Source organism: Petromyzon marinus, chromosome 30 (genome assembly GCF_048934315.1).
Source record: "Petromyzon marinus isolate PM22_M1 ecotype Great Lakes invasive population chromosome 30, UKy_Petmar_22M1.pri1.0, whole genome shotgun sequence".
NCBI classification, from domain to species: Eukaryota; Metazoa; Chordata; class Hyperoartia; order Petromyzontiformes; family Petromyzontidae; genus Petromyzon; species Petromyzon marinus.
In genome coordinates this window covers 9,484,620-9,498,456 of record NC_133696.1, presented here as the reverse complement: position 1 = coordinate 9,498,456, position 13,837 = coordinate 9,484,620, and the positions used below count along the sequence as shown (strand labels likewise).

Genomic DNA, 13,837 nt, shown 5'->3' with positions numbered 1-13,837 from the left:
CGAGGCGTACGCGTGCAGCGTCGGATCGAGAATGTTCGTTGTTACGCGGGCGAGCGATTACGAGCGCACGATGTCGATCGAGCAACCGGGGCGAGTGACCGGGTAGGTGGCTGTTGCTCACCCGGCTCGCACACGCAGGAGTAGCTGTCCCAGTCGTCGTTGCAGTAGCTGTTGGGGGGGCAGGGGCTCGAGTCGCAGGGGTCGGGGAGCGAGCAGCCGCTCTCCACCCTCACCCGGCGCACAGCCGAGGTGGCGCCCACCGCGGCCCCCTGCGGCTCCGCCAGGCTCGGCAACACCGTGCCGAACGGCGTGTCGCCCATGCGCACACCCTGCGGGCGGGAGGGTGGGGGGACACGGCACCCGCGCTCACCCTTAACCCTTTAACCCTTCACCCCTAACCCGCGTCCCTGCTGGTTGCACTTGTCCGCTCGTTTACACAAAACCTAGCAGGAGGGCCTGCTAGGTTTTTTTGCGTAGGATGTGCAATGATTGCTGCTGCGTTTTTCCCAATTTGTCAAACGTGGCAAATGTGGACCGTGACGCCAGCACACAATGGCCTACTCTTCTCCGAACGGCGTCACGGGATCTTCAACGTCTACTGTGAGTGAAGCAGACGGCGCGTTACAGGAGTAGTACTTTTCCAGTCAATACCCACACCACCGCAGTGTTAACCAGGGCAGCCGCTGGATTCGAATTTCAAAAAAACGTGCAACAGGCGCCATCAACTTGGCCGCATCGCCGATCGGCCTGCATCGTTACGAGCCCCCGTCTCCGGAAGCGCCGGCGGTGACGCTCACCTGCATGCAGCCCCGGAAGCCATGCTGGACGCTGTCGCCCCCCGCCGTGCCGAGCAGCCCCCCCACGTGCACGGACTTGAGCTTGAGGCCGTGGAGACCCCCACCCAGCTCCCCCGAGTTCTGAGACGACGCGACGGAGTTGGAGGGGCGAGGGGTGGGGTGTGGGGGGGGAGAGACGGTGACCGTAGCGTGAGCCCGATACGTCGCGGTCTCCCGGACGCATCACGGGAGCAGGAACACCTCCCTCCAATTAGGAGCAGCAGTGGCGGCAGCAGCGGCAGCAGCGTCAGCAGCAGCTCTATCGGCCGGGGTTCTGGGGCAGAGCGATGCGGGCAGCAGTTGGCGATGTGGGTCGCGCGCAACATTAACTCAGCATGGAGGAGGAGGAGGCCGGGTGGCTCCAAGGTCAAAGCGCAGATCCGGCACCGCCGAGATCCTGGATTCCAATCCGGGTTACCGCCATCGCCTGGGATTAACCCGGGTTCTCGGGTGCTCCCGGTCACCAATGAATCACATAGAGACCAATAGAGACACATCGACTCGCATATAGATCCATGCTCACATAGAGAGCCATAGACTCACATAGAAACCCATAGGTGCACACGGAGACTCACACAGAGACTCACACAGAATGAGTTATGATGAAACTGGGTTCTGGAGTGCAGTGGGTTCATGGTCTTGGCACGGTCACCAATGGCTGCAGCACAAACGACCTTTACACCAATTTGCAATTTGACTAAACTCCAGCTCTGGAGAACGTGAGGCTGTCAGCTTTGTTTTTGTGAACGTTCCCACTTGACTCTTGCGTCGTTCACATTTCCGCACGGAGATCTGATGTCCTCACGACCAACGTCGACGTTCCGCGGTCCCCTCCTCTCCGCGAGCGAGTCGGCGCCATGCCGCAGGACCGCCTCCGCCGATATCGCTGTGGATGCTGCGGCCCAGCTCCGCTACGTCTGAGGCTGTGCACGCACGGTCGGTTTGTATACGCGGACGTCCGCGACGGGATTATTGACACCGCTGTTGATTTGTGTGTGATCACCGTTGTTCACTGTTCACCCTGCTTGCAGCTAGTTCTGCCGTGGTTTTTTGTGTAAATAACTTGTTCTTAGATTACTTCTTGTTTTTGTTGTTGCTCTGCTTAGTTTGCACATTCCCTCCACCCTGCAGTGTACGGTGGCTTCCACCTCTGGAAGTATTGACATGTAGTCTGAGTCTCTATGTAACTCTACGTGACTTTATGGATCTCCGTGTAGCTCTATATATCTCTATGTAACTCTATGGGTCTCTAAGTAACTCTATTGGTCTCGATGTCAATCTTACGTAACTGCAGGGTCCTGTAGCTGCCACCACTGCCGATGGTCTTGGGCTACGGTCGTTCTCATAACAGAGCTCAATGGGGCCTTGCCAGCTGAAATAATAAAGCCCGAGTCTGTTCTGTTCACCCAGCGACGTAACCACGGGTAGGGGGACACAGAGAACAAGCAAAGTCCGTCGATCGGCCAGTCGCGTGTGGTGGGGTAAAGCGTGAGTACATGGACACGTCTGGTGAACGTGAAAGAGTGGAGCAAACACCACTGTCGACTTTACTCCGGCGGAGGACACTTCCGCCAGGAGCGGCGCGAGCCGGCCATCGCAGGGCCGCACCTCGCCCGTCGCCTGGACACATCACAGGTGCGGACGGCCGCTCCGCGGTGGCGGCGACGGTGGTGGGGCGGAAGCGCGGGGCCCGGCGTGGCAAGCTTACCTGGTAGAGGCCGTGGTCGAGCGACAGCACCCCCACGTGGCGCACTTCCTTGCCGCGCCGCTCGTCCCGCAGCTCCACCTGCAGGCTGTGCCAGTCGCCATCGTTGATCGTCACGGTGCCGAGGCGCAGCAGCTCCGAGCGGCCGCTGCCACGCTGGACCCCCAGCACGAGCGTGCCGTCCTCCACCTGCGCTCACGGGGACAGAGACATGGAGGTACGGGGACATGAGGACACATGGGCATAGGGACGTAGGGACACCGAGACACAAGGAACTGTTGACACACAGAGACACGTAGAGGCACGTGGAGACGCACGGGAACGTGTGAGCACATGCAGGGACAGATGGCGACACGCGGCGACGCAAGGGAGCACAGGAACACGGAGACAAACGGAGAGGCAAGGGCGCCTGAGCGCATGCGCGCAAAGGCACGTGTGGGACGAGCTCAGAGACAGCGGCACTCGCACACGGGCACGTGGACGCACATATGGGTGTACGAAGGAAGTGCACGCACGTACATACGTGGCCACACACAGACAAAGGTCCCCCATATAGCCTCACCTGCAGGCTGATAGAGGTGTACTGGCCGGCGCTGGCATGCAGCAGAGTGGCGTTGCTCTGCCGCGTGCGGAACATGAGCCCGATGAACCACGGCGACGAGATCGCCACATCCGGCCGCAGCTCCCACGACACGCGGCTGTTGCCCATGAACCGCAGCGGGCTGCTCATCACTGCACAGAGACACGGGGGGCACAGGGAGATACGGGGAGAGATGGGAAGAGCGAGGCACGGAGACACCGAGACACAGGGGACACGGAGAGAAATGGAGACATTGAAGCACGGGGACACGGGGACACGGGAGCGAGACACGGGGACACGGAAGGGAGAAACATGGACACGGGAATGGGAACAGGGGGGTAGACGAAGACAGTGAGGCACAGGGACACAGGAGAAGGGGACACGGGAACACCATCAGAATCTCCGCCAAGCACCACGACACCTCTGCCGCGCACAAGGCCAAACTTAGAAGAGGCCGACACGACGACGCCTCCACGTCAACGTTTACTCCAGCCGGGCAGCCGGCTGATCCCCACGAGGCCATGCGGGGCGGGTCGAACCCTCGATGTGGGCCGACGCAGAGCGACAGAGCCAGGGTTTGGCCGCCCGTTCTCACGGGCGACGAGCCGACGGGTTTTTTCCCCGGGCTGGAAACACGCCGGCGGGCAGGGCGGCGCGACCGTCGCTTGCCGGCGTCGGAGCTTTTACCGAGCTCGTAAAAACCAGCGCGGTTGCTCGCAAACACGAGCACGGGCACTCAGGAACTCCAGTCAACAAGGTGACGGCCACTCCTGTGGCTAAACCCGCAGAACCGGCGATGTAAGCGGTTACGGCGCCAGCTATATCAGCCGCTGCACCACGAGCGACGCGCATCTCCGCCTGCACGAGGAGCCGGCGCCGGGCCCCCACCTTGGCTGCAGTTCTTGCCGCCGAAACCGAGGCGGCACTCGCAGCTGTAGGACTCCCAGCGGTTGGCGCAGGTGCCGCCGTTGCCGCATGGGTCCCCCACGCAGAAGTCCTTCTTGGCGGAACAGCCTGCGGAGGAGACAACGACCGGCAACGTCATCATCATTGTCCTCGTCATCGTCATTACGCTCGGTCACCCTGGAAAGCCTCAACCGAGTCTCAACTCTCTTTCAGGAGGGTTTTGCCAAGTTTTGTTCGCAGTAGGGGGCGCTGCTGCTGCTACGTGTGATTCTCATGGCATGATTTTCGGTGCAATTTTTCAACCATCCAGATGTTTGGCCGATACCAGTTCCACAGCGTGCGTGTGTATATTGAGCTATGAGAGACAACCGGAGAAGCCGAGGAAACCCACGCAGAACAGGGGGAGTAGGTACAAACGCAACATACTCACTCGCATACAAAGATCCCCCTAGAACCTCAACAGACTGTTGGGGCAAGTGCTGTTAGCGAGCGCCTATGAAGGCCAACACGGCACACGAAGGGGTGGGTGGCAGAACCCAACACTGACAACTCCACACAGGCAAAGCACCGGAGTCAGGAATCAAACCCTGGCCCTTCTTGTTGCGAGGCGCGAGTGCCGCCATTCTGTGGCTGCCGCCACCCTCATTGACAACAACGAGGGTGGTGATGACAAGAACGCTGATCCCGGCGGTGGCTTTGTCCGTTTGTGTGGACGATGGAGTGGACGGGAATCAGCGTCGCAGGCCACCGTGGTCATTCGGTCACCCTGCCAGCAACAGCAGGGCACCGAGGACGACCACACACGGCCACTGGCTGTGAGTGTATATACACAGATTTACTGAGTTCACCGATTGGCCGAGCTAATCATTATTCTTTTCTGGGGGTGGGGGAGATTGTGCACCGCTCACACCAACGTTAATAATAGAGAGGCCACGGAATGCTTGAGTGATCAAGCAGACTAAGAGAACAACTCAAACGAGTCACAGTGAAGCATCGGCGCTCAGATCTTGTTTACAGTCCTGAGCCACCGATGCAAATTCCAAAGTGCTAGGGCAGGAGTAAGTATATCCATAGGACCACAAAATGGTGCTAATTTTATTGACTATGGAGGGATGATGGCTGAGCCAATGCCCAACCAGGATTTGAGCCGCTCGCTCTATGGCTGAGCCACCACCCAGGCGGTTGATGATTTTAAAAGGACATATTAAAGCGGAGTGATGTAAAAGTAACATTTAACGCAAAATAAACATTGCCAAGTCTTCGGTTCACGCTTGAACTGGACGCGACGCCACGTCGTTCAGCCCCCCGGGCCGTCCAAGGGGCGACGCACCGCCGTGACCGATGGGCCCAAGGTCCCGGTAGCGCAGGCGGCGGTGTCCTGCGGTGGGTGGGGAGAGGGGGACGTGGGGGAAGCCGCTCACCGGGCAGCGTGCCGTTGTTGGCGATGAAGCCGGCCATGTCGACGCGCCGGCTGTCGACCTGCAGGTCGCGCATGCAGCCGACAAACTGGCGGCTCCGCACGGGGAACTCTTCGGGCAGGTTGGGCACCCCGCCCAGCAGCAGCGGCCCCGTCAGGTCCAGGGACCTTGAGACACGCACACGGACGCGCGTCACAAATACACACACACACACACACGCACGTAGGCACGCGCACACGGACGCGTGTTGACGCACGTTAGGCGCGTGCAGGGACGAGCAGATAAGCAAGCACAAATGCATAGAGACACATACACACACATGTACACACACAGAGATACATGGGCAGACAGACGCACACATACATCCAGTTGCATATGCACAAACACACAGGCATGCCCAGACACATAGAGATACACACAAAGACAAATATGCCCCACAAAGGATTTAAGGCTGCTGGGGCACACGACGAGGTGAGTGACCAACACCACGCCCGGCCGCATTTGGCTCCCCAGTGCTGACGATTACTCACTGCACCAGGTACTCATTCGAGGCTGAGCCGACCTAGGGGAGGCTTAGCACTGGTTCATATTTCATCACTGGATTACTAGCACAGTGCACTAACCATTGCACCACTGCTCCTCACACACACACGGACACACACACGTCCATCGGCGACACGGGCACCCGCTCAGGCCACCCAACACCCTCGCGATCCTGTCACTATCGCCCACAGTCGCTACAGCCGCCCCAGCCATCCTCGTCAGCTTAAGTCATCGTTAGCAAACCAAATCGATTCCTAATGTCACCTCGCTCAATAAAGATACAGAACAGAAAGCGCGGCGCTGGGTTTTAAATCGCCTGTCGTGCTTTTCACTTTCGCAGGCCGTGGGGCGAACAAGGGGGCGCACGGGCGGAGGGGCGGGCGAGAGGCCCCAGCGAAGAACGGCGGTCGTGGGAAGAGCGGCGAGGCCCATCCCGGCCTCTAATTACACGGCCCAGCGAGCAGCCTCGCGACCCTGACCCCTGACCCCCCGCACCACTCATCAACCCCGCGGCTCCGCAGCGCGGGCACCCGGCCAGCGTTCGCTCACTCCGCTCCGCCAGAGAATCACGCCGCTTGCGCCGAGACAGGCGCCGCCCCCCCCCCCCATCGCCCCCACCGCCCCCCACCTGCCCACCCCCATCACACATCCATACAATATTCATACACTGTACATTCATTATCCTTAAGCCAAAGATTGGCCCGGGGCAGGGTGGTAATAACGGCGTGGTTGCATTTTACTCCTCCTTCCCTCCCTACCCCCGCCCTCACCACGGCCTCTCCAGGCGCAGCCAAGCATGCACACTTTAAACGAACGCTTGGGCCACGCCGGGCAGAAATGGAGTATACCCACACTTTACCCCACCACTGCAAGCCACTCGCCGATAGACTTACTCCCATCTGCTTATTTTTTGGACACCGCTCGTGTACCGTCACGGGGCATACCGTCACGTATGTCGTGCGATCGTGAGAGGTGGTGACTGGCGGAGGCCTTGATCCAGTGGTGGATTTATCTTGGCTAACGACGATGATTACGACGGTGAGAGAGGCTAGGTCAAGGAGCGTGGTCCGAGCGCGATGCTTCTCCCGCCCACACGGATACATTCCGCGGCACGGTGCGTGGAACCAGCTCCGCTTCGCACGCTCGGAGCCACGACGTCGTCGCTCCGTTGCACGCGGCACGCGCTGCCTGACATCAACCACGGTTCGTCATCACGGAGGCATGCCGCCGCTCGAGACGGAGCCCCGGCGTTCTCCCCGAGCGACCCACCAAGGCCCACAAACGATCATTAACTCGGCAAGAAGAAAGGGAGCGCTTAACCGGGCCGGCAGGACGGCGGAGTGAGGGCCCGGGTAAACCAGGGGCCTCAAGATTCACAACCAAACTATTTGCCACGACAACCGATAATAGCCGCCATTCGCCACCAAGTGGCGGTGACATCACCACGGCGCTTGTGCAAAGTGTGGAAGGTTCACTGCTGGCATGACATGGGTTGACTGAGACGACTGGCAGATGCAACACCTGTGCTGCCCAATAAGCCAACTGGTGTCCGCCACACAAATACGAACTGATGGGGCAAGTGTTCTTCGTAAGCATCTATTAAGGCTTGCACGACCCCATGCCTGGCCACCTTTGGCTCCTAAGTGCTGATGTTTACACACTACACTAGGTACTCATTTGAGGCGGAGTTGACCCAAGGAAGGCCCAAGACCGGTTCAAATATTCGCCACTCTCATTGGCCAAGAGTGGTAATCGAACTCTGGCTGCCGGTTTCAGAGTGCACAGTGCGCTAACCACTGCATCACCGCTCCACACACACCGGCGACGTGGGGGGTCCCGGCTCTCTGCGGCTCCCTGTGGCTCTCACCGAGTCACGGTGACGGCGATCAATCCGGGGTTTACCTATAGATGGGACGGGCTCTGAGGATGACTCATCGAGCAAACCGAGCCATCCCTGCCTCCAGCCACCCAACGTACTCCGCTGTCAGCAGCTGCTAAGCCCTGAAAGTAGCCTGTGCTGCCTATTCTGTCCCCATACTGCCACGTTCTGCACCCATGCTGCCCCCATGCTGCCATGTGCTGCCCACGTGCTGCCACCGTACGTATGTACGTCGGACTTCTTTCGCACCGTACGTAGCCAACCGTGGTAATCGAAGGTGCCCTGTGCTGCCATGTGCTGCCCCCATGCCGCCCACGTGCTTCCCCCCGTGTTGCCCCATGCTCCGCGACGTAAACTCACTTCTTGGAGCCGGTCTGCCGGCCCTGGGCGGCGCACGAGTAGTTTCCGATGACGGAGCCGAACTTGACGGCGACGGAGGTGTCGCAGTCGTCCACCGACACGACGGCCACCTTCTCCTCCGACGGGCCCCGCACCAGCCCCGCCTGGCCCATGTTCGGCTGCCGGAGACACGCGCACGCACAGCGCAGAGATAAAGATCACCCAACGTCGACCCGATAGAATGGTGGGGCTAGGTGCTGTTAAGCGAGCACTGACGAAGGCCGGAACGTCATGCCGGCGGGTGTGGGGGGGCCAGCGCAACGCCTGGTCGCCTTCGATTATGTTTACCGTGCACCGCACCAGGTACTCATTTGAGGCTGAGTCGGCCTAAGGGAGGCCCACGACCGGTTCAGATAATCGTCACTGGTGTTGGCCGTGAGCAGGAATCGAACCCGGGTTGCCGGGTTCATAGCGCAGTGCATTAACTGCTACACTACAGCTCCCCACTACACATGTACACACACGCATGCACACACATGCATGCACACGCACGCGCACACGCACACATACACACACGCGTGCGTGCCTGCACCATGAGTGGGATGCAGCAGCAGGATTGCAGCTGGCGCGACGTAACTCAGTGGCGTGTGCGGTCACCACCGGGGCCGCCTGGCCAGTTAAAAATAGCCGAAGAGAGCGACGATCAGGACCCGGTTTATCCAGAATTGGCGCGCGGGTGCCTCTTGTCCCGGGGGCCCCTCCCCTGTCCCTCGCTGTCCCCCGCCCGCCCCCACCGCCGCTGGACCCTGCGTGACTCGCCCGGCGGCCGCCCGGCCGCTCTCGCTAACGCTTCGTGACGGCCCCACAAAGGACGTCCGTTACCACGCAGCAGGAGCAGGCGCTTCCCCCACCCGCGCGCCGTCTCCTCCGCCCCGGCGAGAAAAAACCCCCGGCGCCACCGCTGCGGGCCTGGGCCGACGCCGGCACCGACGTGAGGCGAGAACTCAGGTCACCTGCCGGGATTCGTTCCTCGCCGGAGGCATTCTACGTTTATAAATCCTGGAAAGGTGGCAAGCACTTGACAAAGTAGCTTCGCAGCCACAACGAGAGGTTTACTGGATGCGATGTGCCAGTTTGCAGAAAAACATTTTCAGGGTCACCGACCGTGATGACAGTTCCAGCCGAAAATAGGCCCGGTCACATCTGGCACAGGAGCAGCAGGGAGGGGCGGGGGGGGTCGCATGGCCCAGGTGTAGACGCCACGAGTGAAACACCCGACGCACCGCAATTGTGCCGAGCCAGGGATCGCGTGCCGCGTGGACGTGACGCCGGCCAGCACGCCGCAGGGGGGGGGGGGTGGGGGGGGTGGGCGGTTGCGTCGCGGGGTTCACGCAGGGCGGCCGCTGCTAGCAGCTCCCCGCGCATCCTAATTGGGGCCGAAGCGCGCGGCGGGCGGTGCGGCGGCGGCGGCGTTCGTTCGCACCATTGTCGGCTTCTTGGGAACAAAAAAATTATTCCTTTATTGTGCGGCGCGTAATGAAGACGCCGTTAAGAGGGGAAGCAATCTCAGATAAGCCTTTAAAGCCACACAAAGGGCGCCGCGAAAGGGCGCCCGTCGCCGCCGCCCCCTCACGAAACCCGCGAGTGTAAATTTATACTCGGAAAACATAACAAGCAGAGGGGCGGGCAACATGGGGCCCTGACACACGGGCCATTATGAGGCAGGCCAAGTGGCTTTTGTCAACAGGAGAGAGGAAGGAGGCCGAGGAATGCGTGGGACGCCCGTGCCGCACCTCCCTCCGTCTCCGCCGACTGCGCGCGGCCACGCGCCGCTCGGAGCCTCTCCGTTTCCTGAGGTCCCCGGCGGCACGGAGCGAAACGTCGGACATTGTGCCAAATGACGCGCACCGAGAGGCACTGGCGCTCCGTATCCTATTTACAGCCCTGAGCCCGTGGTGGAAATTCCACGTTCCCATTTTGGGGCACTCGTATCTCCACGGGACAACCACCGTAGACTTGCCCGTGCGCTGCGTTCAATAACGAAGCTGCCGCGAGCCACGAGCTCTCCACCGTGCACTCGGGTCATGCCCGTGCGCTGTTCAGGCACTGATCCCGCAACGTTCGGGCATTACGGCGACTGCCCACGTTACGTGGGCATCGTTTATTTATCCGCGAACGCGGTGGTCTGGGCGGCAGCGGCGGCGGTGAGGGTTTTGTTTTCACTGCGGAGACGGCGGCCTTATCGCGGCGTGGCCCAAGCAAGTCAGGGACAGCCGTACCAACACGGCCGCACTCACCCTCCTCACCACCAGCACTCACTACTAACCACAGCATTAGCCAACAGGCCCATAAATTACCCGCCACTGCCATCACACATGACTAAGGACAGCAATCACCGCAACCACCAATCACCACAAACGTCTCCAATAATGGTCCTTGCCACTACCTCTTCAGATGCACAGGACTCCAACGCAGCCGCTCCTCTGTCACTCACCACTAACCACAAAACTCGCCACAATACCGATAGTCACAACCACCGGCCACCACTCACCACCGGAACTCACTGCCACCACTAATTACCAGCACCAGCGGCCCCTCCAGGGGATTCTGGGACGGTGCCACTTGGACGCCGAGCCAGACGGAGCGAGCGCAAGCTCCGTGTCCCCGTGACCCCTGACCCCGGCCGACCTCCGCAGCTTCTCTTGACCGACCGGAGGAGTTGAGCCGTCCTGGGAAACCCGCGCTTCTTGGCAGGATGAGGGAACATTCCTCGGAGTGTTTTGTTTCTTTTATTCGGTTATGGAAGCACTTCCCGCTCGTATTATTTTACAGAAGTTGTAATTTCCTCCTCCCCACCGCGCTCTTCAGTTTCATTATACGACGGGGAAAACACTTCACGCCCTGCGCCTCCCGTCTCCTGGCCAACGCCCTCCCCCTCCTCGCCGACCTTCGCTCAACTCTCCTCTCCCAGCCTCTCACTGTCGTCTCCCATACACGCTGCCTATCCCCTGTCAGACATCACTGCTGTTTCTCTCCTCTCTCAGGCACCCTGTCCCTCCTCTCCTGGCTTCTATTTTGTCTCCTCCTAAGCATCCGTTCGTCTTTCTGGCCCCTCGGGGGGGCCTCCCGCCCTGACCGCCCGCCCTGCATGATTGAGATGGGGGGCCGTGGCGCGGACCCGGGGAGGCTGTAAATTTTGTCAGCAGCGAAATCCAGACCCTGCAATTCCACGGGATGAAAGCCACCACCGTGCCCACTCACGCACGCACACACACACAAAGATCCCCCGTGCAGCCTAAACAGGTTGTTGAGACAAGTAAATATGTACGTTGAACATCTTTCGCACCGTAGGAAGCCGATAATGCGAAGCGAAGGTGCGGGGGAGGTAGGACAACAAACTAAAAAGTGGTGTAAAGCGAACAACGATGAAGACCATTCCAGCGCACAAGTGGGTGGGAGTGGCCGGGACCACATCTGGCTGCCTTTATCTCCCCAGTGCTGATATTTACACACCACCCCAGGTAACTCATTGAAGACTCAGTCGACCTAGGGGAGACCGAAGAGCGGCAGCGGGCTAACCACTACGTTGCCGCTCCCCACTCGCACACTTGTCACATGCACACAGACACATGCACACAGGCACATGCACACAGGCACATGCACGTGTGAACGCCAGGCGCACTGCACACACCCAGACGCATGCGCACGCCGCATTCTACAGCGGCCGTTGGGTAACGTGCGAGTTCCTTTCTGTCCACTCTGAGAGAAAAAAAAACACACACCCGTTGTTAGTTTTTTCCTGTTTCCCTTTTTTATTAACCTGTGCGCCGCCGCCACGGCGTTTGTTTCCCTCTATTTGCCCAGGGCGGGCGGGGCGGGCCCGATGGCCAGACAGGCTCACCGGCTTGCCGGCCAAGAGCAACAATAATATTTTGTGGGGACGCCCGGCGAGGGCACGTTGGGGTGAAACGTACCCAACGCCCCCCCCACTCTCTCCTCCTCGTCCACCTCCTCCTCGTCCACCTCCTCGCGCATGAAGCCAAGGCGCACGTCCGCCAATCGTTTTGGCCGTTTGCCGCAGCAGTGCGCGACGGTGGCTCCTGCCCACGGCATCTCGGCGGTGACGGGCATCCCCCGGTCACGCGGGGGGGGGGGGGGGAGGAGGGCGCCCATGAAATATTCCACTGAACGCACGCGCTGCGTGTATCCGATAAAGTTCCTCGTCGGTATCGTCGGTTTATCTCTTACCGCCGCGTCAACCTCGCCGGGCTGGGCCGAGGCCTCTCGCAAGCGGTTGCCGTGGCAACGCTCACAGGGTTCGTGGCGGACATGTTCGTTGTGAATTCAACCAGAGGGGGTGGGGGGGGGGGGTAGCCAGCTGCATGGTCACCATGGTGACGGGCACGTAGATCCCAGAGACACGCGGCTGGATTTGCTATCCCCTACCAAAAAAAAACATGTTTTGGGATATAACGAGAATACCGGAAGAGGTGAGAACTACATCCCGGGTTAAACAAAATTAACTCGAAAATGGCAAGGGGATTTAGAATACCTAATAGGCGGTGTTTTGGCAATGGCCCTTCGACCGTGCAGAGAGCGGATTTATTGATAAACGCGTTGAGTTCTTGTTGCACAAAATAACACTGCGGCAAATTATTATAATTATTATTACGTGACAAACCACTGAGACCGTCCTCGAGAAGACCCGACAGATTTCCCAGGACAGCAGCTACCTCGTCAACAAGAGGCAGTTCCTCAACGACCCTGGCAAAAAAAACCCGAGGACGAGTTGGCAAGGCCCTCTCCTCCCCCCCGGCCGAGTGCCCTGGCCCTTGACGAGTGGACGCAGACCCCCCCCCCCCCCCACCAGGGTACCCGTCACATTAGCTCGGGTTGGACTTCCCTCTGGTCACGAATCAAAATTCAACAGCTGCGCGACGAGCAGGCTCTCCCGCTTTGATTTTGTGTCCGACCTCGTCAGCGCAAGCGTAGTGATTTTTTTCTTTTTCAATCAATTAAATTACTATTTAGTGCTAAAGAGCAAATCACTGCGGCGGCTTTTAACGAACACGCGCAAATTAAATGATTGTTCATAACCGACACGAGCGCGCTCGGACCCAAGGGCCTCCTTCAGGCCTGGCAGAGGGCATCTCTCCATGACCTCGTGCGAGGGTTGTTCAGTTTTCTACCAGTTGCATATTAATAAGACACAAGACAATACCTGGTTCAGCGGTAGAGCAAGCGGCTCGCAAATCCTGATTAGGGGAGATGATTGAGCCCATCATCCCTTCCTGGGTCAATAACATACGTCAACAGCGGATGTCCTCTCGATAGACTGCCCCCCGCCCCCCCCATTGGAATGTGGAATTTCCAAGGTCACTGGCTCTGCAGGTCCATAACCAGGAACTGAGCGCCAAATGCCCCCAATGCTCATTTGCGCGGCAGAAAATCACGTCGACTGCATGGACGTGCAGTTCTCCCCTCTGCTGGCATCGCGAGACATCCTCCTCCTCCTCTTCTTCTTCTTCCTGCGATGCATCGCGGGGCCATCCGTTCCACACCCGGGGCGGCGACTGTGCCCAGCGCGGGCGGACGCAGGCGGCGATCGCCGTGGCGCAGCAGGCGCTGCCG

General features: G+C 59.7%; 1 protein-coding gene across 4 annotated transcripts in view; it reads right to left on the bottom strand.

Moving 5' to 3' along the window:
- Nucleotides 1–13,837, bottom strand: part of CELSR2 (cadherin EGF LAG seven-pass G-type receptor 2) — a 114,904-nt gene that overhangs the window by 23,025 nt on the left and 78,042 nt on the right. For all 4 annotated transcript variants that reach the window (XM_032963497.2, XM_032963496.2, XM_032963494.2 and 1 more), the window contains exons 7-13: nt 8,228–8,385; nt 5,449–5,612; nt 4,010–4,135; nt 3,104–3,273; nt 2,545–2,730; nt 798–917; nt 122–329 (exon numbers count right to left, since the gene is read on the bottom strand). In XM_032963497.2, coding sequence (XP_032819388.2) covers nt 122–329; nt 798–917; nt 2,545–2,730; nt 3,104–3,273; nt 4,010–4,135; nt 5,449–5,612; nt 8,228–8,385 — 1,132 coding nt within the window. The remainder of the gene's footprint in view (nt 1–121; nt 330–797; nt 918–2,544; nt 2,731–3,103; nt 3,274–4,009; nt 4,136–5,448; nt 5,613–8,227; nt 8,386–13,837) is intronic.